A 23,647-nucleotide genomic window follows, 5' to 3' on the forward strand; every position below is an offset into this window, starting at 1 on the left:
CTAGAGTTTGGTTTACCTCCACTGTGTCATCCAGCCCTGGAGTTTGGTTTACCTCCACTGGTATGTCATCCAGCCCTGGAGTTTGGTTTACCTCCTCTGGTATGTCATCCAGCCCTGGAGTTTGGTTTACCTCCTCTGGTATGTCATCCAGCCCTGGAGTTTGGTTTACCTCCACTGTGTCATCCAGCCCTGGAGTTTGGTTTACCTCCTCTGGTATGTCATCCAGCCCTGGAGTTTGGTTTACCTCCACTGTGTCATCCAGCCCTGGAGTTTGGTTTTCCTCCACTGGTATGTCATCCAGCCATGGAGTTTGGTTTACCTCCTCTGGTATGTCATCCAGCCCTGGAGTTTGGTTTACCTCCACTGGTATGTCATCCAGCCCTGGAGTTTGGTTTACCTCCACTGGTATGTCATCCAGCCCTGGAGTTTGGTTTACCTCCTCTGGTATGTCATCCAGCCCTGGAGTTTGGTTTACCTCCTCTGGTATGTCATCCAGCCCTGGAGTTTGGTTTACCTCCACTGGTATGTCATCCAGCCCTGGAGTTTGGTTTACCTCCTCTGGTATGTCATCCAGCCCTGGAGTTTGGTTTACCTCCTCTGGTATGTCATCCAGCCCTGGAGTTTGGTTTACCTCCTCTGGTATGTCATCCAGCCCTGGAGTTTGGTTTACCTCCACTGTGTCATCCAGCCCTGGAGTTTGGTTTACCTCCTCTGGTATGTCATCCAGCCCTGGAGTTTGGTTTACCTCCTCTGGTATGTCATCCAGCCCTGGAGTTTGGTTTACCTCCACTGTGTCATCCAGCCCTGGAGTTTGGTTTACCTCCTCTGGTATGTCATCCAGCCCTGGAGTTTGGTTTACCTCCACTGTGTCATCCAGCCATGGAGTTTTCCCAGAATTAAAGGCTTTAATCACATCAAGAAAGTTCCTCTGTAATTTGGCCTTTCTGTACAGATGTTAATTTCACGTTATTAATAGTAAAAAAATCCATACAATTAGCTTCAGTTAGTGGAGATGGAGGAAACTGAAACGAAAACATATGCTTAAAGTACTTTACTTCCTCTTTCAAAATATTGTTTGGTAATTACATCATTTTAGTTTCAGTAACTTATTTTTGGTAGCATTTCTATGTTCATATTCCATCCAGTTCGCTTTATTTTTTATAATATATTACACTGGATTTTTCTTCAATAAGTTCCTCCGTTTCTTTTACCTGCCACTGTTTCCCAATGCTAACGTTTTAGCATTTGTGGCACACATCTCATTCGAGTCATGGTGCCGATGTTAGCATTACGGTATGTACCAATCATCTAGCAGAAGATGAGAGGCAAAACGAGAGGGTTTACTTCGCCCCGAAATCTCTCAATAAGTGTCGGATTGTCAGCAAAAAAGTGAACTGCTAATTTCCTACGTGAGGTTTATATGCAGACTAGAGCCATCGCCCGTATGTTGATTTGGTACATCCACACCAGACGCAAATCTGGACTCGTAGGTTGAAATACCAAAACAAACTCTGAACCAACCTACACAGTAATGGACATTTGGCTAGCTAGCTCGCTGTTGCTAGCTAATTTGTCCTGGGATATAAACATTACAGTAATGGACATTTGGCTAGCTAGCTCACTGTTGCTAGCTAATTTGTCCTGGGATATAAACATTACAGTAATGGACATTTGGCTAGCTAGCTCACTGTTGCTAGCTAATTTGTCCTGGGATATAAACATTACAGTAATGGACATTTGGCTAGCTAGCTCACTGTTGCTAGCTAATTTGTCCTGGGATATAAACATTGGGTTGTTAGTTTACCTGAAATGTACAAGATCCTATTTTTCTGGATCTTTCTAGAATTTTGACCCATTTTGAGTCACACTACACCGTGTGTTCTCTACTCGGACAATTAATCCACAGATAAAAGGGGAACCCGAGTTGGTTTATAGTAATCATTATCATCATCATCTTCTTCCTCTGTGGACTTTATATGGCGGTTGGTAACCAACTTTAAGGTGCATTACCACCATCAACTGGACTGGAGTGTGGACTTCAGTTCATCTTTCAATCTTGGGTATATATGCTCCTAAAAACCAATGAGTAGATGGGAGTGGCTTGCAGCACGTCACCTAAACTACTTGCGCACATCAATGAGCTTCTGTTTGGCTACTTGGCTCTATTTCCAAACTGCCAACGCGCATCTGCATCGGTCTAGTCAGCATGTGAGGTTGTTACAAATGCACTGTTATAAATGGACGCCGTGGCAACTGTGAAAAACAACAACAACTTTATATGGGAGTTGTGCCTGTTGTTCACACGCGTATCTGCCCTCTCATTGGCTAGAATGGTCCCACTCAATTATCTTGTCAATATAATAGAACATCTTTGCTGTAAAGTGAGATACTTTCAGATGATTTGGACACGATGCCAGAAAATGCTAACAACGTGAATGGGATTTGTGCCAAAAAAATGCTAACAACGTGAATGGGATTTGTGCCAAAAAAATGCTAACAACGTGAATGGGATTTGTGCCAAAAAAATGCTAACAACGTGAATGGGATTTGTGCCCAAAAAAATGCTAACAACGTGAATGGGATTTGTGCCCAAAAAATGCTAACAACGTGAATGGGATTTGTGCCAAAAAAATGCTAATAACGTGAATGGGATTTGTGGCCAAAAAATGCTAACAACGTGAATGGGATTTGTGCCAAAAAAATGCTAACAACGTGAATGGGATTTGTGCCAAAAAAATGCTAACAACGTGAATGGGATTTGTGCCAAAAAAATGCTAATAACGTGAATGGGATTTGTGCCAAAAAAATGCTAACAACGTGAATGGGATTTGTGCCCAAAAAAATGCTAACAACGTGAATGGGATTTGTGCCCAAAAAATGCTAACAACGTGAATGGGATTTGTGCCAAAAAAATGCTAATAACGTGAATGGGATTTGTGCCAAAAAAATGCTAACAACGTGAATGGGATTTGTGCCCAAAAAATGCTAACAACGTGAATGGGATTTGTGCCAAAATGCTAAAACAGTGTCAGGAAATTAAAACCAAATCATGGATTGCCGTCATACCTTTTTCCATTAGACTGCTTACAGGGTAAAGCAAATCAATTGTGTGATTTTGTCATTTGGGTGAACTGTCCCTTTAATGGACTCCTTTTTAGAAAATCAGCTGAGTTATTTAAGGCCCATCTCTTCTCCCACCATGATATCGATCCTCCGCTGGAACATCAATGACTTAATACATCACACTAACAAATGGCACCCAACTCGAACAGGTTTTCTCCAATGACTTAACACTACCAAATGGCCCCCAACTCGTACAGGTTTTCTCCAATGACTTAACACTAACAAATGGCCCCCAACTCGAACAGGTTTTCTCCTCACAGAAAGGATGGAAATAATCAAACAAAACACAGGAAAAACCAAGAGCAGAATAAAGTATCAAACTCATCTCTCTCTGCCCCCCCAGCCCTCTCGCTGCCTCTCTCTCCTAAACAAATAAATATTTTTACCATCCAACTTCTCTCGCTCTCCCTGTGCCCCTCTCTCTCTCTCTCCCTGTGCCCCTCTCTCTCTCTCTCCCTGTGCCCCTCTCTCTCTCTCTCTCTCCCTGTGCTCCTCTCTCTCTCTCTCTCTCTCTCCCTGTGCCCCTCTCTCTCTCGCTCTTCCTGTGCTCTCTCTCTCTCTCTCCCTGTGCCCCTCTCTCTCTCGCTCTTCCTGTGCCCCTCTCTCTCTCGCTCTTCTCTTCCTGTGCCCCTCTCTCTCGCTCTCCCTCGCTCTCCCTGTGCCCCTCTCTCTCTCGCTCTCCCTGTGCTTCTCTCGCTCTCTCTCCCTGTGCCTCCCTCTCTCTCCCTGTTCCTCTCTCGCTCTCTCTCCCTCGCTCTAGCTCTCCCTCGCTCTCCTAAACACAGTTTTAACCATCCAACTTTTTAAAGGATTTTTGCAGAAGGGATAAAGGATCCAGAAAAACAGATGCTCTTCCTGGTGAACCTTGTAGACACATTGTGGGATGAGAAGTCTCTTCCTGGTGAACCTTGTAGACACATTGTGGGATGAGAAGTCTCTTCCTGGTGAACCTTGTAGACACATTGTGGGATGAGAAGTCTCTTCCTGGTGAACCTTGTAGACACATTGTGGGATGAGAAGTCTCTTCCTGGTGAACCTTGTAGACACATTGTGGGATGAGAAGTCTCTTCCTGGTGAACCTTGTAGACACATTGTGGGATGAGAAGTCTCTTCCTGGTGAACCTTGTAGACACATTGTGGGATGAGAAGTCTCTTCCTGGTGAACCTTGTAGACACATTGTGGGATGAGAAGTCTCTTCCTGGTGAACCTTGTAGACACATTGTGGGATGAGAAGTCTCTTCCTGGTGAACCTTGTAGACACATTGTGGGATGAGAAGTCTCTTCCTGGTGAACCTTGTAGACACATTGTGGGATGAGAAGTCTCTTCATGGTGAACCTTGTAGACACATTGTGGGATGAGAAGTCTCTTCCTGGTGAACCTTGTAGACACATTGTGGGATGAGAAGTCTCTTTAATAGCTCTGCTTTAACTTTAAGATAAATTCAGTTCGCATTTACAATCTTCTAAATAGAACAGTTTAATTTTCAGGCGTCCTTTAAGTTTCTTTAAATATACACTACGGCTTCCTAAATATAGCGCTTACTTCTCTCCGGTGGATGGGGGATTGAAAACGGCAAGTATTCTCAATAACAAAACAGGCAGCAGAAAAAATAGAGAGAAAAATGTATTAAGTCATGTGGTTTCGTAGGTAGATGTCCGTAGTAGTGATAGTCAATGAGGATTCCTGTCTTCCACTTTGATGCTGGTAATCACATTGTTTCCTAGTACACCATTTATACAACTCATGCATTATTATCAATGATGGATAAATAATTACACTCCGGGGAAAATGGGAGGAAAAAAAAACAGTAAATATTTTAAAGACGATTAACATTTCACAAACTATAGTTCTTTATTTGAAATAATATGGGTGGCTACTTGGTGGTTAGTTGTTTGTCCTTGGGTGCGTTCGTAAAGTCCCTCTGGTTGTCGACTCCCATTTCAGAACAGAATGTCGTCGGTGTGAGAGAATAACTGATTCATTTATAAACACGCAACACACCCGTTGAATATGACCGGTGTCAGTAAAACCTCTGCAAAAAGAAAACGTAATTAAATTGTTTCCAGCAGCACAGTTACAGTCACCAACGCTCTGGATAACATGTAAACAGCCTAACCAGCTCTGCTTGGGGGAGTAAAATGGTCAGTGAGTGAGGTGTTCTCTCATTATGTGTCTGGAAGTAGCTAGCAAGCTAACCAACTTTAGCCAGTTAGCTTGTGTGCTTGATTGCCGTTGTGAGGTCAGGACGTTCAGATCAACCCTACTCCTCGGCCAGAGCGTTCCAGTGTGCCCTCTGAATTTACGAACTGACAACGCACTCCAGAGTGAATTGACGAACTGACAACGCACTCCACTCCAGAGTGAATTGACGAATTGACAACGCACTCCAGAGTGAATTTACGAACTGACAACGCCCTCCAGAGTGAATTTACGAACTGACAACGCCCTCCAGAGTGAATTTACGAACGCACCCATTGTTGTTGCCATGGTTTTGTTGAGGAGATTCTAGAATGTGTTCCAAGAGTTCTTTCAGAACCAGAGCAGGTCTCCTCTCTTCAGTGCTTCTGAGACGGCAGAGTGAAAGACCATTGATCGCTCCGCCTGCATCCCAAATGCCAACCTATTCCCCTATATAGTGCGCACTACTTTTTTTGACCAGAACCCTATGTGCTTTGGGATACAGCCTCAGACGGCAGCGCAGAAGACCGTGGATCCTCTCTCTCTGAGGTGAGGAGGCGTATGGTACCGTATGAAGGATGCTAGTGGTCTCGAGTCCCATCCAGTGACGCCACATCCTCCTCTTGGTCACCCTCTCCCGTGTCTGTGTCACCGTGTCCTTCCCTCCTTCACTCATCTTCCTCCTCCTCCTCCTCCTCCTCCCCGTCGGAGAGAGAGGCGCAGGGACAGATCTGTCGGTATCCATCCAGCCAGTTCTCCACCATTTGTGTGACCAGTGGGTGGTTGCGTCGACGGGACGACTTCTGCATTGCGGCCAACATGCCTCCCTCCGTTACACAGCAGTCCAGCCACTCCCTCAACAACTTCTCCTGCTGCTCCTCGTTACCCATCTAGACAGAGAGAGAGAGAGAGACACATTGGAAAGAATTAACAACAACAAAACTAAGCAAACTACATTGCTATTTGGCCCTACACAGAGAGTACACAGCGGCAGAATACCTGACCACTGTGATTGACCCAAACTTCAGGAAAGCTTTGACTATGTACAGACTCAGTGAGCATAGCCTTGCTATTGAGAAAGGCCGCCGTAGGCAGACATGGCTCTCAAGAGAAGACAGGCTATGTGCTCACTGCCCACAAAATGAGGTGGAAACTGAGCTGCACTTCCTAACCTCCTGCCCAATGTATGACCATATTAGAGAGACATATTTCCCCCAGATTACACAGATCCACAAAGAGTTTGAAAACAAATCCAATTTTGAAAAACTCCCATATCTACTGGGTGAAATTCCACAGTGTGCATCACAGCAGCAAGATTTGTGACCCGTTGCCACGAGAAAAGGGCAACCAGTGAAGAACACACACCATTGTAAATACAACCCATATTTATGTTTATTTATTTTCCCTTTTGTACTTTAACTATTTGCACATCTCAACAACACTGTATATAGACATAATATGACATTTGAAATGTATTTATTCTTTTGGAACTTCTGCGAATGTAATGTTTATTGTACATTTTCATTTCACTTTTGTTTAGTATCCTCCTTCCTTAAATCCTCTCAAAGAGCATTGGCAGAGAGTATCCAAGGTCCCGCCCTCAGACTTCCCTCTCAAAGGGCATTGGCAGAGAGTATCCAAGGTCCCGCCCTCAGACTTCCCTCTCAAAGGGCATTGGCAGAGAGTATCCAAGGTCCCGCCCTCAGACTTCCCTCTCAAAGAGCATTGGCAGAGAGTATCCAAGGTCCCGCCCTCAGACTTCCCTCTCAAAGATCATTGGGAGAGAGTATCCAAGGTCCCGCCCTCAGACTTCCCTCTCAAAGAGCATTGGGAGAGAGTATCCAAGGTCCCGCCCTCAGACTTCCCTCTCAAAGGGCATTGGCAGAGAGTATCCAAGGTCCCGCCCTCAGACTTCCCTCTCAAAGATCATTGGGAGAGAGTATCCAAGGTCCCGCCCTCAGACTTCCCTCTCAAAGAGCATTGGGAGAGAGTATCCAAGGTCCCGCCCTCAGACTTCCCTCTCAAAGATCATTGGGAGAGAGTATCCAAGGTCCCGCCCTCAGACTTCCCTCTCAAAGATCATTGGGAGAGAGTATCCAAGGTCCCACCCTCAGACTTCCCTCAAAAGGGGGGAATTGCGATCCAAGTTAGGCATGAAATTAGCATGTTAGTCACCCGCTATTCATTTGGGGAGGAGATCAAAGAAATTAAGGTGGGGAGGAGGCGTGTCTACAGAGACACCGTATTAATGAAGGAGGGGTGGAGGAGGCGTGTCTACAGATACACCATATTAATGAAGGAGGGGTGGAGGAGGCGTGTCTACAGATACACCATATTAATGAAGGAGGGGTGGAGGAGGCGTGTCTACAGATACACCATATTAATGAAGGAGGGGTGGAGGAGGCGTGTCTACAGATACACCATATTAATGAAGGAGGGGTGGAGGAGGCGTGTCTACAGAGACACCGTATTAATGAAGGTGGGGTGGAGGAGGCGTGTCTACAGAGACACCGTATTAATGAAGGAGGGGTGGAGGAGGCGTGTCTACAGATACACCGTATTAATGAAGGTGGGTGGAGGAGGCGTGTCTACAGAGACACCGTATTAATGAAGGTGGGGTGGAGGAGGCGTGTCTACAGAGACACCGTATTAATGAAGGAGGGGTGGAGGAGGCGTGTCTACAGATACACCGTATTAATGAAGGAGGGGTGGAGGAGGCGTGTCTACAGATACACCGTATTAATGAAGGTGGGGTGGAGGAGGCGTGTCTACAGATACACCGTATTAATGAAGGTGGGTGGAGGAGGCGTGTCTACAGAGACACCGTATTAATGAAGGTGGGGTGGAGGAGGCGTGTCTACAGAGACACCGTATTAATGAAGGAGGGGTGGAGGAGGCGTGTCTACAGATACACCGTATTAATGAAGGTGGGTGGAGGAGGCGTGTCTACAGAGACACCGTATTAATGAAGGTGGGTGGAGGAGGCGTGTCTACAGAGACACCGTATTAATGAAGGTGGGTGGAGGAGGCGTGTCTACAGAGACACCATATTCTGATCTTGATTTAATGACTTCATAATTCCACCACCTTTACACACGATGAACAAGATCCAACAACCTGTCAGTTCCAAGCGGATCTCTTTTAAAAACATTTTATAGAAATAACACCATTCTCTATGCACTGTAATTTACACATTGATAAGAGCTATTTGATAAGAGCTATTTGATAAGAGCTAGGTGATGAGAGCTATTTGATAAGAGCTAGGTGATAAGAGCTATTTGATAAGAGCTAGGTGATAAGAGCTATTTGATAAGAGCTAGGTGATAAGAGCTATTTGATAAGAGCTATGTGATAAGAGCTATTTGATAAGAGCTATTTGATAAGAGCTATTTGATAAGAGCTATTTGATAAGAGCTATTTGATAAGAGCTAGGTGATGAGAGCTATTTGATAAGAGCTATTTGATAAGAGCTAGGTGATAAGAGCTATTTGATAAGAGCTATTTGATAAGAGCTATTTGATAAGAGCTAGGTGATGAGAGCTATTTGATAAGAGCTATTTGATAAGAGCTAGGTGATAAGAGCTATTTGATAAGAGCTATTTGATAAGAGCTAGGTGATAAGAGCTAGGTGATAAGAGCTAGGTGATAAGAGCTAGGCGATAAGAGCTAGGTGATAAGAGCTAGGTGATAAGAGCTAGGCGATAAGAGCTAGGTGATAAGAGCTAGGTGATAAGAGCTAGGTGATAAGAGCTAGGTGAATGAGTAAACCATTTGGATAAAGTGATTGTAAATAAAAATGTCAATTGTTTTAAATACACACTGAGTGTACAAAACATTGAACACCTTCCTAATATTGAGTTTCACCCCCCCTTTGCCCCTCAGAACAGCCTCAATTCATCAGGTCATGGACTCTACAAGGTGTTGAAAGAGTTCCACAGGGATCCTGGCCCATGTTGATTCTACAAGGTGTTGAAAGAGTTCCACAGGGATCCTGGCCCATGTTGACTCCAATGCTTCCCACAGTTGTGTCAAGTTGGCTGGATGTCCTTTGGGTGGTGGACCGTTCTTGATACACACAGGAAACTGTTGAGCGTGAAAAACCCAGCAGCGTTGCAGTTCTTGACACAAACCAGTATACCTGGCACCTACTACCATAGCCTGTTCAAAAGGCCCTTACATATATTTTGTCTTGCCCATAAACCCTCTGAATGTCACACATACACAATCCATGTCTCAAGGTTTAACAATCCTTATTTAACCACCTGTCTCCTCCCCTTCATCTACATGTCTCCTCCCCTTCATCTACATGTCTCCTCCCCTTCATCTACATGTCTCCTCCCCTTCATCTACATGTCTCCACCTGGTCAGGCTGTTATTGAAAGAACAGGTGTTCCTAATGATCCACCTGGTCAGGCTGTTATTGAAAGAACAGGTGTTCCTAATGATCCACCTGGTCAGGCTGTTATTGAAAGAACAGGTGTTCCTAATGATCCACCTGGTCAGGCTGTTATTGAAAGAACAGGTGTTCCTAATGATCCACCTGGTCAGGCTGTCATGGAAAGAGCAGGTGTTCCTAATGTTTAATACGTTTAGTGGATTTTTACCTTCTGATCGCTGGAGACCAATGTGAAACCAGCAGCGAACCTTTTCCTTTTCCACAGTGACGTTTATGAAATGCTGGCCTTTATAACCTTGCAGGAATGAAATGTGGAGAGCCAAGCTGTAGGCTTCTGTAGCCATGCCCAAATGACAGTACAGCACCAAACCTACCGAGTTAATTTGAGATTTCTAGAATGTTCTCATTACATGTCCGGACTTTTCACTTTTCACATTTTTTAAATAATTTATATCGTGTTAAATATTATCCACTATCGGTAGCCACCGTCAGTTATACCCACATACATTAATAACTGTCTCTTTACTGTCAGTTATACCCACATACATTAATAACTGTCTCTTTACTGTCAGTTATACCCACATACATTAATAACTGTCTCTTTACTGTCAGTTATACCCACATACATTAATAACTGTCAGTTATACCCACATACATTAATAACTGTCAGTTATACCCACATACATTAATAACTGTCACTTTACTGTCAGTTATACCCACATACATTAATAACTGTCACTTTACTGTCAGTTATACCCACATACATTAATAACTGTCAGTTATAACCACATACATTAATAACTGTCTCTTTACTGTCAGTTATACCCACATACATGAATAACTGTCAGTTATACCCACATACATTAATAACTGTCTCTTTACTGTCAGTTATACCCACATACATTAATAACTGTCAGTTATACCCACATACATTAATAACTGTCAGTTATACCCACATACATTAATAACTGTCAGTTATAACCACATACATTAATAACTGTCAGTTATACCCACATACATTAATATCTGTCAGTTATACCCACATACATTATTAACTGTCTCTTTACTGTCAGTTATACCCACATACATTAATAACTGTCACTTTACTGTCAGTTATACCCACATACATTAATAACTGTCAGTTATACCCACATACATTAATATCTGTCAGTTATACCCACATACATTAATAACTGTCACTTTACTGTCAGTTATACCCACATACATTAATAACTGTCAGTTATACCCACATACATTAATAACTGTCAGTTATACCCACATACATTAATAACTGTCAGTTATACCCACATACATTAATATCTGTCAGTTATACCCACATACATTAATAACTGTCAGTTATACCCACATACATTAATATCTGTCAGTTATACCCACATACATTAATATCTGTCAGTTATACCCACAAACATTAATAACTGTCACTTTACTGTCAGTTATACCCACATACATTAATAACTGTCAGTTATACCCACATACATTAATAACTGTCTATTTACTGTCAGTTATACCCACATACATTAATAACTGTCAGTTATACCCACATACATTAATAACTGTCTCTTTACTGTCAGTTATACCCACATACATTAATAACTGTCAGTTATACCCACATACATTAATAACTGTCAGTTATACCCACATACATTAATAACTGTCAGTTATACCCACATACATTAATAACTGTCAGTTATACCCACATACATTAATAACTGTCAGTTATACCCACATAGATTAATAACTGTCACTTTACTGTCAGTTATACCCACATACATTAATAACTGTCACTTTACTGTCAGTTATACCCACATACATTAATAACTGTCAGTTATACCCACATACATTAATAACTGTCTCTTTACTGTCAGTTATACCCACATACATTAATAACTGTCAGTTATACCCACATACATTAATAACTGTCTCTTTACTGTCAGTTATACCCACATAGATTAATAACTGTCACTTTACTGTCAGTTATACCCACATACATTAATAACTGTCAGTTATACCCACATACATTAATATCTGTCACTTTACTGTCAGTTATACCCACATACATTAATAACTGTCAGTTATACCCACATACATTAATATCTGTCACTTTACTGTCAGTTATACCCACATACATTAATAACTGTCAGTTATACCCACATACATTAGTAACTGTCAGTTATACCCACATACATTAATAACTGTCACTTTACTGTCAGTTATACCCACATACATTAATAACTGTCTCTTTACTGTCAGTTATACCCACATACATTAATAACTGTCAGTTATACCCACATAGATTAATAACTGTCACTTTACTGTCAGTTATACCCACATACATTAATAACTGTCACTTTACTGTCAGTTATACCCACATACATTAATAACTGTCAGTTATACCCACATACATTAATAACTGTCAGTTATACCCACATACATTAATAACTGTCAGTTATACCCACATAGATTAATAACTGTCACTTTACTGTCAGTTATACCCACATACATTAATAACTGTCAGTTATACCCACATACATTAATATCTGTCAGTTATACCCACATACATTAATAATACTTTACTGTCAGTTATACCCACATACATTAATAACTGTCAGTTATACCCACATACATTAATAACTGTCTCTTTACTGTCAGTTATACCCACATACATTAATAACTGTCTCTTTACTGTCAGTTATACCAACATACATTAATAACTGTCACTTTACTGTCAGTTATACCCACATACATTAATAACTGTCAGTTATACCCACATACATTAGTAACTGTCAGTTATACCCACATACATTAATAACTGTCAGTTATACCCACATACATTAATATCTGTCACTTTACTGTCAGCTATACCCACATACATTAATAACTGTCCTTTACTGTCAGTTATACCCACTTACATTAATAACTGTCAGTTATAACCACATACATTAATAACTGTCAGTTATACCCACATACATTAATAACTGTCAGTTATACCCACATACATTAATAACTGTCACTTTACTGTCAGTTATACCCACATACATGAATAACTGTCAGTTATACCCACATACATTAATACCTGTCTCTTTACTGTCAGTTATACCCACATACATTAATAACTGTCAGTTATACCCACATACATTATTAACGGTCAGTTATACCCACATACATTAATAACTGTCTCTTTACTGTCAGTTATACCCACATACATTAATAACTGTCTCTTTACTGTCAGTTATACCCACATATACACACATACATTAATAACTGTCAGTTATACCCACATACATTAATAACTGTCACTTTACTGTCAGTTATACCCACTTACATTAATAACTGTCAGTTATAACCACATACATTAATAACTGTCAGTTATACCCACATACATTAATAACTGTCAGTTATACCCACATACATTAATAACTGTCAGTTATACCCACATACATTAATAACTGTCACTTTACTGTCAGTTATACCCACATACATTAATAACTGTCAGTTATACCCACATACATTAATAACTGTCTCTTTACTGTCAGTTATACCCACATATACCCACATACATTAATAACTGTCAGTTATACCCACATACATTAATAACTGTCAGTTATACCCACATAGATTAATAACTGTCAGTTATACCCACATAGATTAATAACTGTCACTTTACTGTCAGTTATACCCACTTACATTAATAACTGTCAGTTATAACCACATACATTAATAACTGTCAGTTATACCCACATACATTAATAACTGTCAGTTATACCCACATACATTAATAACTGTCAGTTATACCCACATACATTAATAACTGTCACTTTACTGTCAGTTATACCCACATACATTAATAACTGTCAGTTATACCCACATACATTAATAATACTTTACTGTCAGTTATACCCACATACATTAATAACTGTCAGTTATACCCACATACATTAATAACTGTCTCTTTACTGTCAGTTATACCCACATACATTAATAACTGTCTCTTTACTGTCAGTTATACCCACATATACCCACATACATTAATAACTGTCAGTTATACCCACATACATTAATAACTGTCAGTTATACCCACATACATTAATAACTGTCACTTTACTGTCAGTTATACCCACATACATTAATAACTGTCAGTTATACCCACATACATTAATATCTGTCAGTTATACCCACATACATTAATAACTGTCACTTTACTGTCAGTTATACCACATACATTAATAACTGTCAGTTATACCACATACATTAATAACTGTCAGTTATACCCACATACATTAATAACTGTCAGTTATACCCACATACATTAATATCTGTCAGTTATACCCACATACATTAATAACTGTCAGTTATACCCACATACATTAATAACTGTCAGTTATACCCACATACATTAATATCTGTCAGTTATACCCACATACATTAATAACTGTCACTTTACTGTCAGTTATACCCACATACATTAATAACTGTCTCTTTACTGTCAGTTATACCCACATATTAATAACTGTCAGTTATACCCACATACATTAATAACTGTCACTTTACTGTCAGTTATACCCACATACATTAATAACTGTCACTTTACTGTCAGTTATACCCACATACATTAATAACTGTCAGTTATACCCACATACATTAATATCTGTCAGTTATACCCACATACATTAATAACTGTCAGTTATACCCACATACATTAATAACTGTCTCTTTACTGTCAGTTATACCCACATACATTAATAACTGTCAGTTATACCCACATAGATTAATAACTGTCACTTTACTGTCAGTTATACCCACATACATTAATAACTGTCACTTTACTGTCAGTTATACCCACATACATTAATAACTGTCAGTTATACCCACATACATTAATAACTGTCAGTTATACCCACATACATTAATAACTGTCAGTTATACCCACATAGATTAATAACTGTCACTTTACTGTCAGTTATACCCACATACATTAATAACTGTCAGTTATACCCACATACATTAATATCTGTCAGTTATACCCACATACATTAATAACTGTCACTTTACTGTCAGTTATACCCACATACATTAATAACTGTCAGTTATACCACATACATTAATAACTGTCTCTTTACTGTCAGTTATACCCACATACATTAATAACTGTCTCTTTACTGTCAGTTATACCAACATACATTAATAACTGTCACTTTACTGTCAGTTATACCCACATACATTAATAACTGTCAGTTATACCCACATACATTAGTAACTGTCAGTTATACCCACATACATTAATAACTGTCAGTTATACCCACATACATTAATATCTGTCACTTTACTGTCAGCTATACCCACATACATTAATAACTGTCCTTTACTGTCAGTTATACCCACTTACATTAATAACTGTCAGTTATAACCACATACATTAATAACTGTCAGTTATACCCACATACATTAATAACTGTCAGTTATACCCACATACATTAATAACTGTCACTTTACTGTCAGTTATACCCACATACATGAATAACTGTCAGTTATACCCACATACATTAATACCTGTCTCTTTACTGTCAGTTATACCCACATACATTAATAACTGTCAGTTATACCCACATACATTATTAACGGTCAGTTATACCCACATACATTAATAACTGTCTCTTTACTGTCAGTTATACCCACATACATTAATAACTGTCTCTTTACTGTCAGTTATACCCACATATACACACATACATTAATAACTGTCAGTTATACCCACATACATTAATAACTGTCACTTTACTGTCAGTTATACCCACTTACATTAATAACTGTCAGTTATAACCACATACATTAATAACTGTCAGTTATACCCACATACTGTCAGTTATACCCATACATTAATAACTGTCAGTTATACATACATTAATAACTGTCACTTTACTGTCAGTTATACCCACATACATTAATAACTGTCAGTTATACCCACATACATTAATAACTGTCTCTTTACTGTCAGTTATACCCACCACATACATTAATAACTGTCAGTTATACCCACATACATTAATAACTGTCAGTTATACCCACATAGATTAATAACTGTCAGTTATAACATAGATTAATAACTGTCACTTTACTGTCAGTTATACCCACATACATTAATAACTGTCAGTTATAACCACATACATTAATAACTGTCAGTTATACCCACATACATTAATAACTGTCAGTTATACCCACATACATTAATAACTGTCAGTTATACCCACATACATTAATAACTGTCACTTTACTGTCAGTTATACCCACATACATTAATAACTGTCAGTTATACCCACATACATTAATAACTGTCACTTTACTGTCAGTTATACCCACATACATTAATAACTGTCAGTTATACCCACATACATTAATAACTGTCTCTTTACTGTCAGTTATACCCACATACATTAATAACTGTCTCTTTACTGTCAGTTATACCCACATATACCCACATACATTAATAACTGTCAGTTATACCCACATACATTAATAACTGTCAGTTATACCCACATACATTAATAACTGTCACTTTACTGTCAGTTATACCCACATACATTAATAACTGTCAGTTATACCCACATACATTAATATCTGTCAGTTATACCCACATACATTAATAACTGTCACTTTACTGTCAGTTATACCCACATACATTAATAACTGTCAGTTATACCCACATACATTAATAACTGTCAGTTATACCCACATACATTAATAACTGTCAGTTATACCCACATACATTAATATCTGTCAGTTATACCCACATACATTAATAACTGTCAGTTATACCCACATACATTAATATCTGTCAGTTATACCCACATACATTAATATCTGTCAGTTATACCCACATACATTAATAACTGTCACTTTACTGTCAGTTATACCCACATACATTAATAACTGTCAGTTATACCCACATACATTAATAACTGTCACTTTACTGTCAGTTATACCCACATACATTAATAACTGTCAGTTATACCCACATACATTAATAACTGTCTCTTTACTGTCAGTTATACCCACATACATTAATAACTGTCAGTTATACCCACATACATTAATAACTGTCAGTTATACCCACATACATTAATAACTGTCAGTTATACCCACATACATTAATAACTGTCAGTTATACCCACATACATTAATAACTGTCAGTTATACCCACATAGATTAATAACTGTCACTTTACTGTCAGTTATACCCACATACATTAATAACTGTCACTTTACTGTCAGTTATACCCACATACATTAATAACTGTCAGTTATACCCACATACATTAATAACTGTCTCTTTACTGTCAGTTATACCCACATACATTAATAACTGTCAGTTATACCCACATACATTAATAACTGTCTCTTTACTGTCAGTTATACCCACATAGATTAATAACTGTCACTTTACTGTCAGTTATACCCACATACATTAATAACTGTCAGTTATACCCACATACATTAATATCTGTCACTTTACTGTCAGTTATACCCACATACATTAATAACTGTCAGTTATACCCACATACATTAATATCTGTCACTTTACTGTCAGTTATACCCACATACATTAATAACTGTCAGTTATACCCACATACATTAGTAACTGTCAGTTATACCCACATACATTAATAACTGTCACTTTACTGTCAGTTATACCCACATACATTAATAACTGTCTCTTTACTGTCAGTTATACCCACATACATTAATAACTGTCAGTTATACCCACATAGATTAATAACTGTCACTTTACTGTCAGTTATACCCACATACATTAATAACTGTCACTTTACTGTCAGTTATACCCACATACATTAATAACTGTCAGTTATACCCACATACATTAATAACTGTCAGTTATACCCACATACATTAATAACTGTCAGTTATACCCACATACATTAATAACTGTCACTTTACTGTCAGTTATACCCACATACATTAATAACTGTCAGTTATACCCACATACATTAATATCTGTCAGTTATACCCACATACATTAATAACTGTCACTTTACTGTCAGTTATACCCACATACATTAGTAACTGTCAGTTATACCCACATACATTAATAACTGTCTCTTTACTGTCAGTTATACCCACATACATTAATAACTGTCTCTTTACTGTCAGTTATACCAACATACATTAATAACTGTCACTTTACTGTCAGTTATACCCACATACATTAATAACTGTCAGTTATACCCACATACATTAGTAACTGTCAGTTATACCCACATACATTAATAACTGTCAGTTATACCCACATACATTAATATCTGTCACTTTACTGTCAGTTATACCCACATACATTAATAACTGTCCTTTACTGTCAGTTATACCACTTACATTAATAACTGTCAGTTATAACCACATACATTAATAACTGTCAGTTATACCCACATACATTAATAACTGTCAGTTATACCCACATACATTAATAACTGTCACTTTACTGTCAGTTATACCCACATACATGAATAACTGTCAGTTATACCCACATACATTAATACCTGTCTCTTTACTGTCAGTTATACCCACATACATTAATAACTGTCAGTTATTACATTATTAACGGTCAGTTATACCCACATACATTAATAACTGTCTCTTTACTGTCAGTTATACCCACATACATTAATAACTGTCTCTTTACTGTCAGTTATACCCACATATACACACATACATTAATAACTGTCAGTTATACCCACATACATTAATAACTGTCACTTTACTGTCAGTTATACCCACTTACATTAATAACTGTCAGTTATAACCACATACATTAATAACTGTCAGTTATACCCACATACATTAATAACTGTCAGTTATACCCACATACATTAATAACTGTCAGTTATACCCACATACATTAATAACTGTCACTTTACTGTCAGTTATACCCACATACATTAATAACTGTCAGTTATACCCACATACATTAATAACTGTCTCTTTACTGTCAGTTATACCCACATATACCCACATACATTAATAACTGTCAGTTATACCCACATACATTAATAACTGTCAGTTATACCCACATAGATTAATAACTGTCAGTTATACCCACATAGATTAATAACTGTCACTTTACTGTCAGTTATACCCACTTACATTAATAACTGTCAGTTATAACCACATACATTAATAACTGTCACATACATTAATAACTGTCAGTTATACCCACATACATTAATAACTGTCAGTTATACCCACATACATTAATAACTGTCACTTTACTGTCAGTTATACCCACATACATTAATAACTGTCAGTTATACCCACATACATTAATAACTGTCACTTTACTGTCAGTTATACCCACATACATTAATAACTGTCAGTTATACCCACATACATTAATAACTGTCTCTTTACTGTCAGTTATACCCACATACATTAATAACTGTCTCTTTACTGTCAGTTATACCCACATATACCCACATACATTAATAACTGTCAGTTATACCCACATACATTAATAACTGTCAGTTATACCCACATAGATTAATAACTGTCAGTTATACCCACATAGATTAATAACTGTCACTTTACTGTCAGTTATAACCACATACATTAATAACTGTCTCTTTACTGTCAGTTATACCCACATACATTAATAACTGTCTCTTTACTGTCAGTTATACCCATATTTATAACTGTCTCTTTACTGTCAGTTATACCCACATACATTAATAACTGTCAGTTATACCCACATACATTAATAACTGTCTCTTAACTGTCAGTTATACCCACATACATTAATAACTGTCAGTTATACCCACACACATTAATAACTGTCAGTTATACCCACATACATTAATAACTGTCAGTTATACCCACATACATTAATAACTGTCAGTTATACCCACATACATTAATAACTGTCAGTTTTACCCACATACATTAATTACTGTCACTTTACTGTCAGTTATACCCACATACATTAATTACTGTCAGTTATACCCACATACATTAATAACTGTCAGTTTTACCCACATACATTAATTACTGTCACTTTACTGTCAGTTATACCCACATACATTAATTACTGTCAGTTATACCCACATACATTAATAACTGTCACTTTACTGTCAGTTATACCCACATACATTAATAACTGTCAGTTATACCCACATTTATAACTGTTTCTTTACTGTCAGTTATACCCACATTAATAACTGTTACTTTACTGTCAGTTATACCCACATACATTAATAACTGTCACTTTACTGTCAGTTATACTGTCAGTTATATACATTAATAACTGTCACTTTACTGTCAGTTATACCCACATACATTAATAACTTTACTGTCAGTTATACCCACATTTATAACTGTTTCTTTACTGTCAGTTATACCCACATGAATAACTGTCACTTTACTGTCAGTTATACCCACATACATTAATAACTGTCTCTTTACTGTACCCACTTTCCACTGTAGTCCCACTTTCCTGTAGATGCGGAGGTCGATATCGGCGGGTTGAGACACCAATAAAACAACATCTCTCTACTTTAAACAGATGGATTTAAATATTATGTCATTAGATTTCCTCTGGGGGAATGTAGGCTAGGAGTTAATGTTACCTCTGGGGGGGAATGTAGGCTAGGAGTTAATGTTACCTCTGGGGGGGAATGTAGGCTAGAGTTAATGTTACAACTCTGGGGGGGGGATGTAGGCTAGGAGTTAATGTTACCTCTGGGGGAATGTAGGCTAGGAGTTAATGTTACCTCTGGGGGAATGTAGGCTAGGAGTTAATGTTACCTCTGGGGGAATGTAGGCTAGGAGTTAATGTTACCTCTGGGGGGAATGTAGGCTAGGAGTTAATGTTACCTCTGGGGGGAATGTAGGCTAGGAGTTAATGTTACCTCTGGGGGGGAATGTAGGCTAGGAGTTAATGTTACCTCTGGGGGGGAATGTAGGCTAGGAGTTAATGTTACCTCTGGGGGAATGTAGGCTAGGAGTTAATGTTACCTCTGGGGGGAATGTAGGCTAGGAGTTAATGTTACCTCTGGGGGGGAATGTAGGCTAGGAGTTAATGTTACCTCTGGGGGGGAATGTAGGCTAGGAGTTAATGTTACCTCTGGGGGGGGGTATGTAGGCTAGGAGTTAATGTTACCTCTGGGGGGGAATGTAGGCTAGGAGTTAATGTTACCTCTGTGCAGACAGGAAATGTAGGCTAGGAGTTAATGTTACCTCTTGTGCAGACAGGAAATGTACGTGCAGCAGTTTTCTCTCGCTGTCCACCAGCGGCAGGAAGGTTACGGTGACGTCATCGTCAGTGTTGAGGTTAGCGCCCGCGCCGCGATTGTCGTAGCCGTCGTTCTCCATGGCGACCAGGGCAGAGAAGTGTCCGCGTGTGTAACCCAGGGCGATGGGACTTTTCCAACAGAAGCTCTGCTCCCACAACAGGGGCAAGTACACACCTGTACAGGTAGAGACACAGGTCAGTCTCAGACAGGTACACACCTGTACAGGTAGAGAGACAGGTCAGTGTCTCTATCAGTTAATCAAATGGCTACCCAGACTTTATACCTTTCTCTCCTACTATGTACATAGTACTAAAAATAACCTAACCAAACCTACACGTACATATTACCTCAATCAATCTCCCAACTACCTCGTACCCCAGTACGCCGACTCACTACTACCTCGTACCCCAGTACCCCGACTCACTACTACCTCGTACCCCGACTCACTACTACCTCGTACCCCAGTACCTCGACTCACTACTACCTCGTACCCCAGTACCCCGACTCTCTACTACCTCGTACCCCAGTACCCCGACTCACTACTACCTCGTACCCCGACTCACTACTACCTCGTACCCCAGTACCCCGACTCACTACTACCTCGTACCCGACTCACTACTACCTCGTACCCCAGTACCCCGACTCACTACTACCTCGTACCCCGACTCACTACTACCTCGTACCCCAGTACCCCGACTCTCTACTACCTCGTACCCCAGTACCCCGACTCACTACTACCTCGTACCCCAGTACCCCGACTCACTACTACCTCGTACCCCGACTCACTACTACCTCGTACCCCAGTACCCCGACTCACTACTACCTCGTACCCCAATACCCCGACTCACTACTACCTCGTACCCCAGTCCCCCGACTCACTACTACCTCGTACCCCAGTACGAACTGCACTGTTGGGAAAGGGCTCGTAGGTAAGCATTTCACGGTAAAGTCTACATACAATATTACATTTTATTAAGATTTTATTTGATCCCAAAATAATAGCAAATGAAAGCACTTATTCCCCCAACGAGGGCCTTGAGTGGTCCTTTCATGATCTAGTGTTGCTGCATTGGTTGCTAGGGCCCTTCTATTCATTGTAGTCTATTTTGAACATGAAAGGAAATGGATTTACATGGAGAGCTATGTTGTTTTAATGTTACCCAGCAACCATGCATGGCAACCCCACTCCTGGGCCCCTCGCGCCCACAACGCACATACAACTCTGCTATGGGCTAATATGTTGTTCCTATAAGGTTTCATATGTAGGCTCAGTTTAGACAGAGACAAAGACGCATACACACACAGTCTCTATCTACAGCTTCACCTGGTCTAATAACAACACACCCAGTCTCTATCTACAGCTTCCTCTGGTCTAATAACACACAGTCTCTATCTACAGCTTCCTCTGGTCTGATAACACACAGTCTCTATCTACAGCTTCACCTGGTCTAATAACAACACACCCAGTCTCTATCTACAGCTTCCTCTGGTCTGATAACAACACACACAGTCTCTATCTAGAGCTTCCTCTGGTCTAATAACACACAGTCTCTATCTACAGCTTCCTCTGGTCTAATAACACACAGTCTCTATCTACAGCTTCCTCTGGTCTAATAACAACACAGTCTCTATCTACAGCTTCCTCTGGTCTGATAACACACAGTCTCTATCTACAGCTTCCTCTGGTCTAATAACAACACACCCAGTCTCTATCTACAGCTTCCTCTGGTCTAATAACAACACACCCAGTCTCTATCTACAGCTTCCTCTGGTCTAATAACACACAGTCTCTATCTACAGCTTCCTCTGGTCTAATAACAACACAGTCTCTATCTACAGCTTCCTCTGGTCTAATAACACACAGTCTATCTACAGCTTCCTCTGGTCTGATAACACACAGTCTCTATCTACAGCTTCCTCTGGTCTAATAACAACACACCCAGTCTCTATCTACAGCTTCCTCTGGTCTAATAACACACAGTCTCTATCTACAGCTTCCTCTGGTCTAATAACACACAGTCTCTAACTACAGCTTCCTCTGGTCAAATAACAACACACACAGTCTCTATCTACAGCTTCCTCTGGTCTGATAACACACACACAGTCTCTATCTACAGCTTCCTCTGGTCTGATAACAACACACACAGTCTCTATCTACAGCTTCCTCTAGTCTGATAACACACAGTCTCTATCTACAGCTTCCTCTGGTCTGATAACACACAGTCTCTATCTACAGCTTCCTCTGGTCTGATAACACACAGTCTCTATCTACAGCTTCCTCTGGTCTAATAACAACACACAGTCTCTATCTAGAGCTTCCTCTGGTCTAATACAGTCTACAGTAGTCTAATAACACACAGTCTCTATCTACAGCTTCCTCTGGTCTAATAACACACAGTCTCTATCTACAGCTTCCTCTGGTCTAATAACACACAGTCTCTATCTACAGCTTCCTCTGGTCTGATAAACACAGTCTCTATCTACAGCTTCCTCTGGTCTAATCACAGTCTCTATCTACAGCTTCCTCTGGTCTGATAACAACACACAGTCTCTATCTACAGCTTCCTCTGGTCTAATAACAAACACACAGTCTCTATCTACAGCTTCCTCTGGTCTAATAACACACAGTCTCTATCT

The 23,647-nt window shown here is 39.5% G+C and overlaps 1 protein-coding gene across 1 annotated transcript in view; it reads right to left on the reverse strand.

The window, feature by feature from the left end:
- Nucleotides 1-1,036: 1,036 nt before the first annotated feature.
- Nucleotides 1,037-23,647, reverse strand: part of LOC135573591 (ubiquitin thioesterase zranb1) — a 33,644-nt gene continuing 11,033 nt past the window's right edge. Inside the window, exons 5-6 of the mRNA XM_065022856.1 lie at nt 20,955-21,184; nt 1,037-6,193 (exon numbers count right to left, since the gene is read on the reverse strand). Coding sequence (XP_064878928.1) covers nt 5,972-6,193; nt 20,955-21,184 — 452 coding nt within the window. The 3' untranslated portion in view covers nt 1,037-5,971. The remainder of the gene's footprint in view (nt 6,194-20,954; nt 21,185-23,647) is intronic.

Source organism: Oncorhynchus nerka, linkage group LG10 (assembly GCF_034236695.1).
Source record: "Oncorhynchus nerka isolate Pitt River linkage group LG10, Oner_Uvic_2.0, whole genome shotgun sequence".
Classification (NCBI taxonomy): domain Eukaryota; kingdom Metazoa; phylum Chordata; class Actinopteri; order Salmoniformes; family Salmonidae; genus Oncorhynchus; species Oncorhynchus nerka.